Here is a 16,449-nt window from a genome sequence, read left to right as displayed (position 1 = left end):
CTTCGCACTATGCGCGTCAGCATCCGCTGACCCCGCTCCGTCAGTTTACGTGGCCTACCACTTCGTGGCTGAGTTGCTGTCGTTCCCAAACACTTCCATTTTCTTATAATACAGCTGACAGTTGACTGTGGAATATTTAGGAGCGAGGAAATTTCACGACTGGATTTGTTGCACAGGTGGCATCCTATCACAGTTCCACGCTGGAATTCACTGAGCTCCTGAGAGCGACCCATTCTTTCACAAATGTTTGTAAAAACAGTCTGCATGCCTAGGTGCTTGAATTTATACACCTGTGGCCATGGAAGTGATTGGAACACCTGATTCCAATAATTTGGATGGGTGAGCAAATACTTTTGGCAATATAGTGTATATATATATATATATATATATATATATATATATATATATATATATATATATATATATATATATATATATATATATATATATATATATATAATGAATGTTTATTTTGTTCTTCTGCAAATTAGTTATTTTAAAAAAACGTGTTTTGGTAAGTTGTCAACACCGTAGCACATGCTCATTAATGACAGTTAGTGTTACCTAATATTTTAGTTTGGTATTTAGCTGACCTAGTAATCAGTATAAATTGAAGGTTGGAACGGGCAATTGAAGGTTGGGCAGCGATGGTGCCACCTACTAGTCAGGAGGAATTTAACTTTTGGCTAAAATTCTTTCAATTTTCAAACCTTTCCGCAGGTTCAGAATTGAATTTTTTGGTCAAGTCGACTATTTCTTAAGCCTTTTCGATTAGAAACCATTACTATTTTAGTACCTGCTTGGTAGCTTTTTCAGCTTTGCTGAGTTGTGCTAAAAGCTTTGATGTTAGCAGACAGCTGGTATCTGATTGGTTAGGGGTTGGAAACACTGGATATGCAGCGTCAATAAAAAAACAAACTCCTTGTACCATTATACCGCTATGCTCTGGACATATTGTTCATATAACCACTATTAGGTAGCATTAGCTTACACTCATGTCATCCAACTCCAGGGTGACCAGACGTCCCTGATTTCCAGGGACAGTCCCCGTTTCGGACCACCTGTCTCAAGCTAAAGCTGACCCCTGAAATGTCCCCGATTTGACCGTTTTATGAATGAGGGGGAAATGTTGCTGGTAGACTGTTATTACGGTAAAAAAGCGCATGAGCACGTTGCGGGCAGAAGCAGATGATACGGTAGCATTTTGAGCTCCTGTTAATATTAAAATGATTAAAAGAGGGCCAAGCTTGTTGGACTATAATCATCCTTATTGATCTCAGCTGCCATTAAAACACAAAGAAGAAAAAGAGCGCACCACTTTTTAAACAGACGAAGAAGTAAAAGTGGAAGTTCGGTATCACAACTCAACACCACTGATGGGGAGCTGCCCCACCTTATGCTGAGTGTCTTAATCGATTTGTTTTATTTGGATTGAGTTGATCATGTGATAAATGTTTGCTTCATGTCCAGTTTAGAAGATATTTTTAAAAATTAAGACAACGGTTTACTGCTGGTAAATTCATGACTCTAAGGAGCTAATCTGGTATGATGGTTATCCAAGGATCAAAAAAGGCAAATTTAAAGATGTTTTGTGACTTTTAGTTTATATTTTAGAAATTTCGTTATTGAAAGTTGTTTTTCTGTTTTCATTTATGATCATAGGTGTGCTTTTCTACCACTCAGTTTGGATATAAGAACATTTCTCATGAAAAATAGGAGCCGGTAACAGGAAAACTCAGACACGATCTGCATGATCTGAACATGATGGAGTAAGAGACAACTACCTATCTAATGTTCATTTATTATGCTGTTTTTGCTTTTAGCTCCAAATATTATCCAAAATAAATATCAATAGCCATTTCTGGTATTTAATCAGATGAGATAATAATAATATGTTTTCCTGTTGTACATTATAATGATTTTGGATGTGATATTGATTGATGTCTCTGTTTTGGACTGATAGAAGAGGAGAGAGAAAGAAGACGGATAGAAAGAAGACAGAACAAGAGTGGAGGAAAACTGGAACACTGATGGGAAGAACAGTTTAAAAGAAGGAAGAAAAATCTATATAGAAGAGAAAAACTGAGAGCAGACAGGAGACAGAAGAGGGCTAGAAAGAAAAGAATGTATAGAGGAAGGAAGACAGAAGATTGAATGGACCAGATGTTTGTATTTACTTTTTTGGTTTTTCTTTTCCTCATGTCATTCTCCCAATAGGAGGAGGCAGAGTTCTTGACCCATCCACTCTCACTCCCAACCAAGAGTCACAGTTCTAGTTTTCTATAAAAACTACTATCGATTTATTAATTTTATTGATCTTGAGAAAGTGTTAACCAGTGTTAAAAGACATATTCCTGATTTTTAGACATTATTTTTGTTGTTTAGACATCAATACACTTGTAAATATAAATGAAACCATTACTGTCCCCATTTCTTAATTTCATCTTGATGAGCTGGAAATGTTCTCAGCTTTGATTTCAGAAATTTGGTCACCTTATCCAACTCGTATCCCTCAGTATTAATGTGAGTCCGACTAAAGGCCACAAACTTTTGCAGAAGGTCTTCATTTGCCTTGTGTTTAATCAGATATAAAGAGGGTAGGTGTCTTGTCTGGAGAAACTCACCAACAATTAACTCACCAACAAGTAATGAAAAATGGCAGTAAAGACAAACCGAAATGAGGTGCACAGATTTAGAGCCAATGGAAAAGGCCATTCAATGTCTTGACATTACTTTTAACTTAACAACGCAATTATAGCTTTGGTGGTAAATCGCCTGTACTTATATAGCACCTTTTTTAAAGTCAGGAGACTTGACCAAAGCGTTTTACACTACATTCAGTCATTCACCCATTCACAAACACTGATGGTGGCAAGCTACATTGTAGCCACAGCTGCCCTGGGGCTCACTGACAGAGGCGGGGCTGCAGTACACTGGCGCCACCGGGCCCTCTGACCACCATCAGTAGACAATGAAGTGTCTTGAATTGTCTTGCCCAAGGTCACAACAACAATGAAAGTCAGAGCCTGGGCTTGAATCATCAATCCTTTGATTTCAGGGCAAACTCTTACATCCAACGCCACTGTCGCTCTCCAAAACTGTTTGGAAGATACAAAACTGTTACTTTAAGGGTCATTGTCTAGTTTCAAATTCAACTGTTTTTCTACAGGCTTATTCCTACTTATAACTCCAAACAGTTTAGTCCTGCTGAAGACAACATTCACAAAATCCTAATCTTTGCCATCGCCGCTCTTCTTAAGGTGGAAACAGACATACAAACAGCAGAATAGATAAAGAAAAGTCGATTGAATGAGGTACGAAATTGTAAGTGGGTCTTCCAGGGAATTTGTCATATAAGATAAGATGAACTTTCAGATCACCAGCTTTATAAATACCATGAAACCATAAGAGCTGCTTTCTTTTCCCTATTTATTTTATCTTGGTGTATACTTTTTAAAAGAAAAAAATCTGGACTTCACTTGACTCCTATTAATAAAACCAAAGCTTATTTATTTACAGACATTTAATATACCTAACAAAACCATGTAGGGTACAGAGCTGAGACGCAGAATATGAGAAGACGAATAAACGTAGGATGGAGGTATTCCAAAAATAAATAATTTAAACAGGGCAAAATGGGATATAAGCAGAGGTATTAACAAAGAAGACAGAAGGCAGAACAAGCCAACAGTCTTCATTTTTTTCACCCCTGCTCAAAATCTAATTGTACCATTCCTTATCTGCCATAAGCCTATTCACAAAAAAAGCTCTACAGGGCACTGTCATTTCCACTCAGCTCGTCTAATTCCAGATTAAATCGTAGCCTTTTCCCCCCGTTTGGTAATTTATGGAAATAACAACTAAGAAAAAGAGGATTTGAGTAATGACATCTTTAAACTTGTCAGGATAATGGCTCTGTGAATGAAGGAGCCCATGGCACTGTTGCAGGCTCCCAAAGAGGCTCTCTGTACTGTACCTCCCCCATTTTCAGTCTTCATCTTCTCTTTGTTTCACTGTGTTCCTATCTCTTCTGCCGTGGTTCCTTTTTTTACTTGTTTCTTTTTCATACCACGTCTACAGTTTCTCCTTCATCATTCTACCTTTTTTTTTGTTCTTTTTGGTGTGCTGTAAAGCCCAGAAAAATAATACATTAGCATTTGGATATTTTTAAATCAAGTGGAGAATCTTTCCAGAAAGTTTTTTTTTTTGGGACCTACTATAAGGATTTAAACCAATTTAGAACAAACTGACATTTTTAGAACCCTATCACAAGTAAAAAGACTTTTATATTCTGTAAAACATCGATGTTCTGCTTAACCTTATAGTTTGATTTGCTTGCATATGCTAAGCTAAGGTTGGCATGAGATCGTTGCTGAGGGCAAAAGCAAAGTGAGCACAGAGTTTATCAAATAGATCTATAATTTACTTGCATATGCTTAGCTAAGGCTGGCAGAAGACCTTCACTAGTGTGAAAAATAAGGTTAGCAGAGAGGAAATCTTGAAGCTTCCATAATAAGAGCTTTATTATAATCTATTTTGAAGCCATAAAGACCAAATATGTGGACATACTCCAAACATTGGGGTCCTGCTTCAAGACTTATAACAAATATTTTAGGCTCTACCATATTGTTGCAAACCCAATGCACTGTCTAGCATTAGCATACATTTAATCCACCTTTTCAGGACGACAGCTGTTCTTTCTTAGATAGAAAACTTTGCATCAATCTCACTGAATGATGTGAATTAATTGTTGCAGTAAAATGCATTGAGATTACATATTGCACTGCAAAAAATCAAAAGCTGGATAAGTCATTTTTTTCTTAAAATAAGTGCATTTGTTCTTGAATTGAGGAGATAAAAGAGACATTTTGCCAATGGAACAAGACAATTTAGATTTAAAAGAAGAAAACTCAATTGCATTGTCTTATTTCAAGTGAATATTATTTAATTATCTTATTTTAAGAGTAAAAATCCTGATTCCATTCCATCTCATTTACCTACTCAAATCAATGGTAAATACACTTAATTTAAGAAAGTTTTACTTATTGCTAGATCGTTTTTCCAGATGAATTTAAATAAATACACTTAACTCAATTGAGTTTAGAGGAGATAGCCTGCTGGAAGGGGAATGTCAAAGCTGAAACTTTCTCATAAAAAACATTTTTCTAAAATAAATCTACAGATTATCTAGAGTGGTGCGAAATAATTTTATATTCATTATTTTTATCATACATATAATACTTTTGTTTACTAAAAACATAGGCTACACTGGGAAAGTCATTTTTTCTTAAAATAAGTGCATTTTTCTTGGATTAAGGAGGCAAAAGAGACATTTTGCCAATGGAACAGGATCATTTACACTTAAAATAAGAAAACACAACTGCATAGTCTAATTTCAAATGCATATTATCTAATTATCTTATTTTAAGACTAAAAATACTAATTCCATTGGCAAACTATCTCATTTACCTTCTCAAATTAAGGGTAAATACACTTAGTTTAAGACATTTTAATTCATTTGTAAATCGTTTTTCCAGTGTATATTTGTATATAATTGTTTTTAGAAATCTAAGTGGTCCAAAATATGCAAATCTTCTGGTTAAGATGCCAGCATTGCTATGACAGGTCTTAGTAGGTCTTCAAAATAAGAGAAAAAAAAAAAGAAGAGAAACCAGAGTGAACATCAGTCAAACATGAGTTTTGGTGCAGACTTAAGGAAGCAAAAGGAACTCAGATGGCACCCTCACTTTGCTGCTTTTTTCTTAACTGGTAAGCTTAACTTTTGGTTTGCATTATCGGACCTGGCAACATTAGCTAAACAGTAGAGTAGAAGAGTGGTTGAGTGTGCAATATTTTGGTTTTGAGCGTTGGTTTTTAAAGAAAAGGGAGGTGAAATGTTTGCTAAAGCTCAGCGTTTGTATGTTTCATAGGGAATGGGTGGGAGTGTAAGTGTGCCTTTTACTGGCGGGGAGGTGTTAAACTTGTAGCTATCTACTTTATGTCATCAAGACACAAACAGCCATTTATTCAGCACAGCATGATGCTGCCACTGCCATGCTTAATTTGACATTTTTTTTTTTTATCCAATTCCAATCAAAACTGCTCATCTAATTAAAGCCCCTTCCTAAAAATATTTTTTGGGTGAATGATAGCTGTCTGGGTGACAGATTCTCCCACCTAACTAGTTTTTTGTCAAAAATATAATTTCTTTGAAGACATAGCTTAATTTCTGAGCAGCAGCTCAGCTCGTTCAAAACCTTGGTTTGGCTTGAAACCAGATACAAGAGAAATATGATTATATGTTTATAAACAAACATTATATGATTTAATGTTCACAAAAAAATAACTAAAGCAAGAAAAATAAAATCCATATTTAAGTCACTTTTTTTGGTTTGCAACTGGACAGCAACAGAATTAGTCTCCCATCGCCATCCCAGTAGGCAGCAGGGGTGATCCCAGCAGCTGTAGACGTACCACACTGGGAGGAATCAATGACGCCACGTCTGTGGCCTGTTGCTGCAGTCAAGCCAATGACGCCACACCAGTGGGGGTGTGATCACACGTGCATCATGTTTCTATTAACACCAGCAGGCAAAGGTTGACAAGTTGATTCTTTGGGGGGAGTTTTCTTTCAAACTCACACATATGGAAATAGAAGTCTGCGTATGTAGCGTCGTGCTGGGAGCAGCCTGGGTGATCCATCAGCGGAGCAGTTGATCAGTTTAGATGGCAGGGGGGAAGAGGAATCTAATTTGAGCAGCTGTAAGTGTATTTAGCGTGATGGACGTTGGTTTCTGTATCCCTCTGGTTGAAAGGAAACGCTAAACGTATCAAATGTCAATAATCATCAAATTAACCCCCCTGCACGCCTCCCTTTAGGAGGACCTCCGAATCTCAATTATTTCACATAGAATGTGAAATAAGGCTCCCTCACCTTCACCTTAAGAGCTTAATATAAAAACCTTGGTCATGTTTAGTGTGAAAAATGTGCTTAAAAACTGCTAATTAATACCAGCAACCTTGATAGTCATCCTTCTGGCTCGTTCTAACACATTCTTTTGGTGTTAAAAATTATCCTATCATCAGACCCTCTCCAAACACCAAATGAGAAGCTGCAGCTTGGATTTTGGTCTATTCCAGGTGCTTGGAATAAAGCTGGAAATGGTGGCCTATCCAGGTCAATCCATCCATCACTGCGCGGTTACTCAGTCGGAGGACAGCTCCCTGACAGAGGTCTGAGTGGTTCGGGATTGAGATGGAGGAGCGGGAGAGTTATAGCTTCTACGCCTCCCCCCTCCTTTTTTTTTTTTCTTGAGAGGAACCTTGACAAGGAGGACCTGCCTCAGTATGGCGTGGAGATTTACTTAGAGGGCGATAAAGGCAGAGGCTTCTGTGAAAGTCATTCACGTTTTTTTTTTTATCTTTCATTGCAAATTTTTTTTCTTTCGTTTTACAGCGCCAACTGCATGTGTGTTTGTTGCACAGAGCATCTGCAACCGTTATAGGCATCCTTGGTTGGAAATCAACCGGAAAACACATAAAAGTTTTGATGAATTCATATTTTATCAGAGCAGCACAATAGCAGCAGTCTAAATAAAAAAAATGCTTTATTTAATCTGAGTAGATTTATTAAATAGAAAGAAAATCCATAACAAAAAAAGGAAATCCAAAGGAAAGAATTTCACTTCAGAATTCTTCAAAATAGGAAAAATGGGACAAAAGAACATAAAATTCACTTTTGGGAGATTTGAATATGTCTTTTAAAGTCAGACAACAGTGGTTTCCAAAGTTGAGGGAACTGCCATACATATGAGTAAATAATGGATTTTTAAGATTTTTCTTAGAATGCAATAATGGAAATGTTGATATCTGTTGCACTGTAAAATCTGCATTTATACTTAAAATAATAACTTTATAAGTGGCAGTTTTGTGTTTTAAATTACATTTTAGTTTATGTGGTAGTAATGTGGGGTGAAAACTTTCTTGTAAATCAAAGGTAGAGAGCTACACAGCAAATTTTGAAGAGTTAGTTCAACTCCTGTGAAATTCAAATTAATACATTTGAATAACTTCTTACTGTAGTGTGGCTCAATGTTGATGGGGCGTGGCTCAACGTTATGCATGTCCCGATCTGTAACTGCATGCCATATTTCGGTCGCCATTTAGTGGCAGTAACTGTTCAGCCCATTCACAGGCAGCAACACGGCAGTTATGGCCATTGTCTATAATGGTCCACACTTGTTCGAGTTGAAATGACACTTAAAGACATTGAAACGTTATTCAACAGAGTTTAAACTCTTATGTTACGTTCAACACCCTTTAGGGTTGAATTCATTTAACACTAGTGTATACCAGGAGTGGACAATTCCAGTACCTGAGGGCTGGAATTGTCCAGTTCAAGGTGAACTTTTAGATTCACCGTAGGTAACTTAGCCATTTGAATCAGGTGTGTTGGACCTAGGGTACATCTAAAAGTTGCAGGATACTGGCCATCAGGAACTGGAATAGCCGACCCCTGGTGTATATTGTCAGAAGTTAACACCATTATTCAAATAATATTTTAATGGGCAAAATGTGTTCTCTGCTTATCTGATTGCTTCCAACAATGTCGGGAAAAAATTCACTCCAAAGACACCGCTCACATTTTTGTAAAAAAGATTCTGTTAGAAATTTTAAAAGGTATAAAATCAGAAGAGAAGCTGAAAAACAACAATCATGGAATCAATCCTGAACTGAGAACATCCAGTTAAAAAATATATCCATATATAGATTCAAATCTATATATGGATTTAAAAAATCCTCCATTTCCTGAAAACAAACTCCTTATAAAAGATTAAAAGTTCAGTAGCCATAAATGCCACAATGTATTCCCTCACCTGTGTGTGTCCTCTGGTGGGCTTTAAGGTGGGAACTCTTGGTGTACACCTTTCTGCAGCCATTAAACTGGCAGCGGTGGATCCTCTTCTTGTTGTCCGGTAGTTCCCCGGCGCTAATCAGGCACGCTGCCCCTTCCTCTTCATCCTTCACCTGGACTGGAAGCGTGTGCCCGGCCACTAGCCGAGCTGCACTGAGACCCACCTTCCTGGCCACTAGCTTCAGGGTAAGTGTCCCATCTGCGGAGGCTGTAAGCGTCTGGCTGGGTTTGTTAAGGTGTCGGCCCAACTCCGGAGAAGACGGGGGAGTTAGAGAGGTGACGGCGCTCAGCTGAGCCTGGTGGACCCCTTCTGTTCCTTCCGAATTTTCTGGACCCTGCCCTTTAGGCTTGAGGTCTTTTGTCACAGCTAAGTTCAGTCTCATTGGACACATGGTCACCGAGGGAGGGCTCGGAGGTTCAGGGAGACTAGGGAGCAAGGCCTCGGAGAGGTCTTCTTCGCCGTCCTCTTTCAAGTAGGCGGGCGTGAGGAGGCCGTCGAGGTCCTGATCAAAGAGCTCTGATAGACGTTTGGGCTCAGTCTGCAGATAACGCTCCAACTCTAGGCAGGTCTGCAGCAAAGAGACATAAAAACAAAATTGCTTTCAGATCAGGTAAGTTTCCCTCACATCCCACTTAGCCATTTCATCAGACATCTGATCATCCATTATGGTTCAACATTAAAAAGAAACTGAGCCGGCATGCTCTGCACAGCTGTCACACGCACTATGACAGCCATGATTACCTGAATATTCCAGCAAAATGGCTGATTAAACCCTGATTGATTGCAAATGCTGCAGAGAAGAGTTGTTAGCGGAGGAAGTACTCCCAAACTGTGCAAAACTCCCACTGAGCAACATTTTCCAGAGCTCTGTCAAGCCAGCTTCCCCAGGGTAAAGATAGGGAGATTTATTCAGCTGTAGTTACGGTCTGCTTCATCCCTATTACTCCAAACACCTCTCTCTATGGAGAGCAAATAAAAGACCTTCATCCTCTATTCCTGGGAACTGGCATCCTGAGAAGTCTATTACTTCACAACAAGCTGGTAAGAGCCTAAGCAGCGAAGGCCTGGCGCGGGAAAAGAGACGCTCCGTGTCCAAGGATGAAGCTATTATGTTTGAACGGAAACTGCGGCGGTTTGATCCCAGGGATGGTTGTGTTTCGCTTGTACCCACTAACCCATTCTGACAGCTGAGATGGAGGCTAGCAGTTCCGCTGGGTGCGTGCAACTTTCCTTTTGGTTTGTGTGTAAATAGGCACTGACAGACAAGAGTAGCTGGTCCCATTATCAGGAATAAGACTGCACAGACTGAACACATCAGAGACGCTTAGGATCCCACTCCCGAACTCGTCTCTTTCCTTGTTTGCGCCTTCTAAAAATAGGAGGGGTGTCTGTTGCTAAGGGAGCCACATTTCCTCCTCGAAGCTATTTCTTTCCAGGAACAAAACAGGCCTTCAAATTAAAAACCTGTTTAGTACATCAGAACACACTCTACTCTCACTTCTTTTCTCCACAGAATTGTTTTTGTAGGTTCAAGATAATGAAATGGCAATAAAAAAAAATGGACTATTGCTCCTTTATGTGTGCATTAGAGCTAAAATAGGTACTGATGGTGTGGAAACATGACAAGGAGTAAAATATATAGACTTAGCTTCATAGAGGTAAAGTAAAAACAAATCTGCCTCATTAACTTACATATCTTCCAACCCTTCACATCACTTCTTTACCCTTCAACTTGGATCAAATTCCTGAATCCCACAGTTTCCTTTGTCCTTCTCTACAGCAGGTGTCGACTAATTATCTTCTAAAAACCGGCAAGTCAAAGAGGAATTTCTTCAGCAAATGGCTGAAGACTGCAAACCAACCCTGTGAGTGCTTGAGGTAGTTTAAGGGAAGCAGAAAACAGGACAGGAGATAAGTGAGAGACGTGTGAAGGGAAAAGGTGTGATGGAAGGGACAAGGTAAGGTTGGCATAGAGAAGGAAGGTCTCAACTTCATTTTCACAGTGGGGGGGCAAATCCGTTTTGGAACCGTGACATTTGGCGTAACAGGATCCTGTCAGCGGGCGAACCGCGGGGCCTCGTGCTCGCGGATGCTAAATGTTAGGTTGCGAACCCATGGCGATGGGTTAGGATGTCATGTGTGACACAGCATGCATACATTCAGGCAGGCACTGTACTTATAACCCAGTGTGCATGCGGAATAAGAGACACTGACATGGTAAGGATAAAAGAGATTTTAGGTGAGTAGGTGGCAGGTATGACAGGCTTATCATGCACCCTTTTCTTCCCTCTGTCTTTTCTGTCTTTCTTTCCATCACTCCATCAACCCCCTTCCCCCTCACTTCTCCCCCAGGTGGTGCCATTAATATTGTTGGAGAGAAGGTCATGCAGTTGATCAGCAGTTCCTGTTTGCCTGGTGGGCAGTGATGAGGGTACGTTATACTCTATATGGCTGCAATTATGGAAGTTTAACAGTGTATGCTTATAATCTGGCAACTCAATGTGTGAGTAATTACCACACTCCATGTGCAATTATGCAGCTCTTGTCTGCATGTTCGTGGGAACACCTACGCACATGCATAAACATGTCTTCTTGCCGGTCTCATGGCGTCAAGTGGGCATCTTGCATCTATGTGTGTAGGCAAATAATCAAGTGCCAAAAGCGTGGCACAATAGCGAAGATAAAGGAATGTGGATGGATTATGTCCATTTTGGACAAGCGCCGATCAGGAGAGCCAACAGTTGTTGGCTCTGCACAAAGCCAGGGTTCATTTCCTAAAGGGCTTTCAGGATAAGTCCTTTATAGCAGCCAAGATAAGCTGAGAAAAATCCAGTGGCTGATCCAACGCAGCCGTCTCCTGCAGCAAAGGGAAGGGGATCTCCATTGTATGGTAGGGTTGATGAATAATCTAACTCAGGAAATTGACAAGCATGTCAAAACCTCTGGCTTTAGCTCTCAAGTGGATAGTATTGGGTGAGTTTACTCTTTAAATGTTGAATAATAAATTCAGTAGTAGATGATGATCTACTGAAAAAAACGCGCAAAAACACATTGGTAATCTATCAATAATTCAAACCTTCTTTGTGGACCTGCATAGATTTTTTAAAGTTCTGTTAAATGAACTTTTCAAACATAAAGAATGTTGTTCTGACTTTATTGTTGACACAATGCCACCAGGCAGGTTCAATTCATTAATACCAATGGATGATATGGGACAAAAATGACAGAAGTTCTAAATGTTTCAGAATTCAAAGGAAAATAAAGAAATTGGAATTGGTAAAGGAGCATGTAAAGACACAGACCACAAGATTGAAGGAGTAGCAGACATTGCAGACAAGGGAGGTAGGGAATGATAAAAGAAAAAAGACAGACAAGAAAGAAAGAAAAAAAGACATAATTAAGGAATGGCAGAAGTAAGAAAAAAGCAGGAAAGGCCAACAATGAAAAGGCACAAAGATGAAAGACAGGTAAGATAAATGGAAGGAAAGAGATATAAAGAACAAAATATAATGTCACAAGGAGTGAATGGTAGTCAAAAGGAAAGATGGCAATAAAAAAGACACAAGAAACGAAAAACTTAAGGAAAGACAACAAAAGAAAGAAAAACAATTAGCTAAATGGAGCGATGACATCATTTTTAGCAATAATCTCAGCAGAAAACCTGATCTACTTCCTTCAACCCATTCTGTTTTAGTTGCTTCCCTTCTTCCACTCACTTTGCCATCTTATTCTTTCCTCATTCTGGCAGCTGATTCTCTCCCCCCCATCTCCTCCCTTCACATTTGGCCCACTCCGAACCGCCTGCCATCACCATCAAAGCTCCCGCTGCCTCCCAACTGTTAGCACCCCACCATGTCGCTAATAAAAAGCCTGAGTTATAAATATGAACAGAGGAGCATGCATATGCCCTAAAGGAGGGCCCAAAACACCACTAAACAGATAAATGTAATGGGGAGGATACGGCTCATTAATTTTAGGACGATCGTGTTTGGTTTTTACAGATGCCATGATGGAGACAAGGTGCTATGAATAATATTTGACGCTCATAGTAGAAAGGGTTGAAAAGGGCAAGACTTTTAAGAGGCCCCTGAGCAGGAGGGGGTGATGCAGCACTATTGTTAAATGTGGAGGCTGGGGGGGTGGGATGCTGTCGCATCTTTTAAGAGATGACTTATGATTCCCTACAGTGCCTTCTTTGTTAAGTTGCATAATTTCGGATTAAATACAGTAGGTTTCTATTTGCCTGCTCAGATGAATGGTTTATGGAAAATAGAAAATTTTTCTCTATATGTCACATCCTGAATTTTCTCAAAGCCAAATCTGCTTTTACATCGAATGCTCCAAAATTATGCATGAAAACTAAATGTTCTAAAAACTGCATAAATGCTGGTCATTTTAGGAAGACTATGAACTACTACTTTCTCAAACTGCTTTCTTTAACAGTTTATAGCAGGTTGTTGGTAACAGATTGATTCATGTCCATGCTCAATGCGATATGTACTCAATTTATCTAAATTCCTGTTTTTATGGAGGGTCTGGTCCGATATTTCTTGCAGCATTTCATTTGCCCTATTTGCATGATACATACATTTTCTAATTTCCTCCTATGCTGTGGGTGTACACCTCAGTCAACAGAGTAACAGTATAAAGATTTCTGCTTTCGCGTTGTTGCTAAACTTGACAAAAAAACAGAGTAAAGAAATGAGGTTTATCTCATGTTACTTTTTAGGGGGGGAAAGAGTTTCTGGAGGGGACCTGAAAAGTCCCCAAGTATAAGTTGACAACATTGGACTAGATTTTCTTCATTACTGAGAGCAGAGCAGAGCACTGCAGCCACAGTTCGCTTCATACAGTAGCCAGTTTCACAGCACGGTGGATAGTAGCCAGCTGTCTTTGTTTTCCTAAATATATTTGCTAATGGTGTTAGTTTTAGCTAATATTGTAAACAGTAGACCACAAGTTGATCACATTTGTTTGTTTCAATAGTAACAGCTAAGAAAAAAGTGTTGAAGATGTGATATTGATTCGATTTTGCAGCAGGACAAGTTGTTCTAAGTTACTATGAATCAAGCAGTTTCCTGAATCAGGAGTTTACTTTAATAACTACCTTAACATTATATAATGGAAGGAAACATTGATGGGTGGTCGGGAACATCTGGAATTTTGTTTTGTGGTTGAACCATCAGCCAGTTTGAGCTCATGAGAGGCCAGTGATGGTGAGAAATATGGAGGCATTACACCTTAAAGGTCAGAAGCATCCAGACCTCTAGCCAACAGCATCAAACTCTGAGCCATAGAGTTTCAACTAATATGACCACAGCAGCAAACACATAGCGGGGAAGCACAGGTTGCTGCAAGTCTGGTACAGATGGTATAACCAATTATTAGCTAATAAATATAAATTAGTTTAATGAACATGATTTGCAAATCAATCATCCACTGCTGTTACAAGAAATGACTTATTATATTCTTAAAGGAATAGCTGACAACTCCACCCGTCTGTATCAGATCTGCCTATTTCCAGCCCAAAACCAATGTAAAACCCCACCATCTCAATAAATAACACAGCGTAAATTCCTCTGAACCTTCTGTTAAAACCATTAATAAATGAAACACCTGATAAAGAACATAGAGTGTTATTACCACATTTGACTACGCCTTTGGTACTACAGAAGCTAGTAACCATTTGCTTTGCACCATCATCTGAAACAGAAGCACTCTACAATTTAAGCTTCACATCAACCTCCAGTTCTTTCCTGAATATTTTTCAAATTTCTCTTATCCACTTTAAAAGCATCCCAGGATCCTTAAGAAATGCCATCCTTATAGGCAGTGAAGCAAAAAGCTGCAACTAAACGCAAAGCCCTATCTTAATCCAAGACTTCAACAACCGTCCATATCAAAATCACTGTTCCAACTCTCTGTTGTTTTCCTGCATATGTCACTCCCGTTTTCTCTCTCAGTCACTAACTTTTTGTTAAAAACTATTTTTTATGCTGGCCCTCTTGAAATTATTACATTAATCATCGGTATTAACATTTTGGTCAACAAAAAAACAAAAGAAAATGTCAATATGGCGTCATCGACACTGTAAGGCAGTGTGACATTGTGTAAATTTACACCGGTCTAATGTTAGCATTTCTGTGTTTACTCTGTAGGTTCTAGTCCTACGGAAGAGGATTAGGGCCACTGAACAACAAAAAAAAAAAAAAGTTACCTGCTTTTTACATTTTATTTCAGTTTAGTATAGAAAAAAGTCAGAATTCTGAGATTAAAGTCAGAATTCTGAGAAAAAAGTCAGAATTCTGAGAAAAAAAAGTCACAATTCTGAGAAAAAAGTCAGAATTCTGCGTTTAAAGTCAGAATTCTGAGATTAAAGTCAGAATTCTGAGAAAAAAGTCAGAATTCTGACTGGGAGTGACTTTTTTCCCCATACTAAATTGAAATAAAATTTAAAAATCAGTTAACTTTTTTTTTATTTCCAGTGGCCCTAATCCTCTTCCGTACAGTCCAGTAAGATCTATGATAAATCCAGTTTTTATCGCAAAGGTAAACAAATGGTGACAGCCATCAATGAAGAATATAACGAAGGATATTTTTTTAAGTAATTATGAACTTTGTTAATCAAGATTTTTAATTTAATTGGAAAAATTATATACTTTGAAAAAAAACATGATTTCCATAACTTTTCAGCTTCGGTCTCATTCTGCTCCTTTGTATTCCATCACCACAGAAAGATAGCCTTGGCAGAGTGTCTGTTTTGGATTGTCATCACCGTTCCTCACAAATTGGAAAAACAACCCTTTTGTCATCAACATGACACACTGATTATTTGCTTTGGCCCTTTTCACAGGCCGGGTTTGCTTACTCATTTTGAAAGTCAGAAACATTCATGTCATGGCTGAATTTTCCATCCAGTCCCCCTGAGCCCCCGCTCTGCTTCTTTTGTTGTTTTTCATTCGAGTGGCGGCCTGTTTAATATTTGTTGCGTGTTTTTTTTTTTTTTATTCAAACCACAGAATTATACTTTAGTGGTCAGGGGGAAAAAAAACAAGCAAAAAAAAATTGTGTTGCCTCTTAGGGCGTCTGTGATTAAAATCCCTTTGAGAAATGATTTTTCTTTTTCGTGCCTGCAGGTAGCTAACAATCACATCAGCTCCTACATCAATATGAAACCTCTCCTGCAATGAACCGGCTAACCAGATTGTCTCATCATTTCTCCTATTCTTTTGATTTCATTTTTACGACTTAACCAACTTTGTTTACAGTCATCTTTATTATTGCCACTTGTATTTCAATGCGGGGGTGCGCCATGACACTTTCATCGAGGTAGAAGTTAGTGGCATTTGATTCAAAGACCGTTCAGTTTCATTGCACGTGTGTATGTGTGTGTGTGTGTTTGTGCATGTTTTTTCTTTCCCTTCACTGCATGTTATTGGGTCTCTGTCTCCCATTGATCTGCTGTGCCGGGCCCGGCCATCACTTTGAGGTGACAGCTAAATGACCAGTAGCCTGAGGCAGTGGCCATCCAGGC

The 16,449-nt window shown here is 38.9% G+C and overlaps 1 protein-coding gene across 1 annotated transcript in view; it reads right to left on the bottom strand.

Moving 5' to 3' along the window:
• The window catches only part of klf7a (Kruppel-like factor 7a), a 66,473-nt gene that overhangs the window by 25,036 nt on the left and 24,988 nt on the right, over positions 1 to 16,449 (bottom strand). The window contains exon 2 of the mRNA XM_038281008.1: positions 8,877 to 9,483. Within this exon, the coding sequence (XP_038136936.1) occupies positions 8,877 to 9,483 (607 nt within the window). The remainder of the gene's footprint in view (positions 1 to 8,876; positions 9,484 to 16,449) is intronic.

Source organism: Cyprinodon tularosa, unplaced genomic scaffold (genome assembly GCF_016077235.1).
Source record: "Cyprinodon tularosa strain WSP-4 unplaced genomic scaffold, ASM1607723v1 ctg166, whole genome shotgun sequence".
NCBI lineage: Eukaryota > Metazoa > Chordata > Actinopteri > Cyprinodontiformes > Cyprinodontidae > Cyprinodon > Cyprinodon tularosa.
This window is presented reverse-complemented; position numbering and strand designations above follow the sequence as displayed.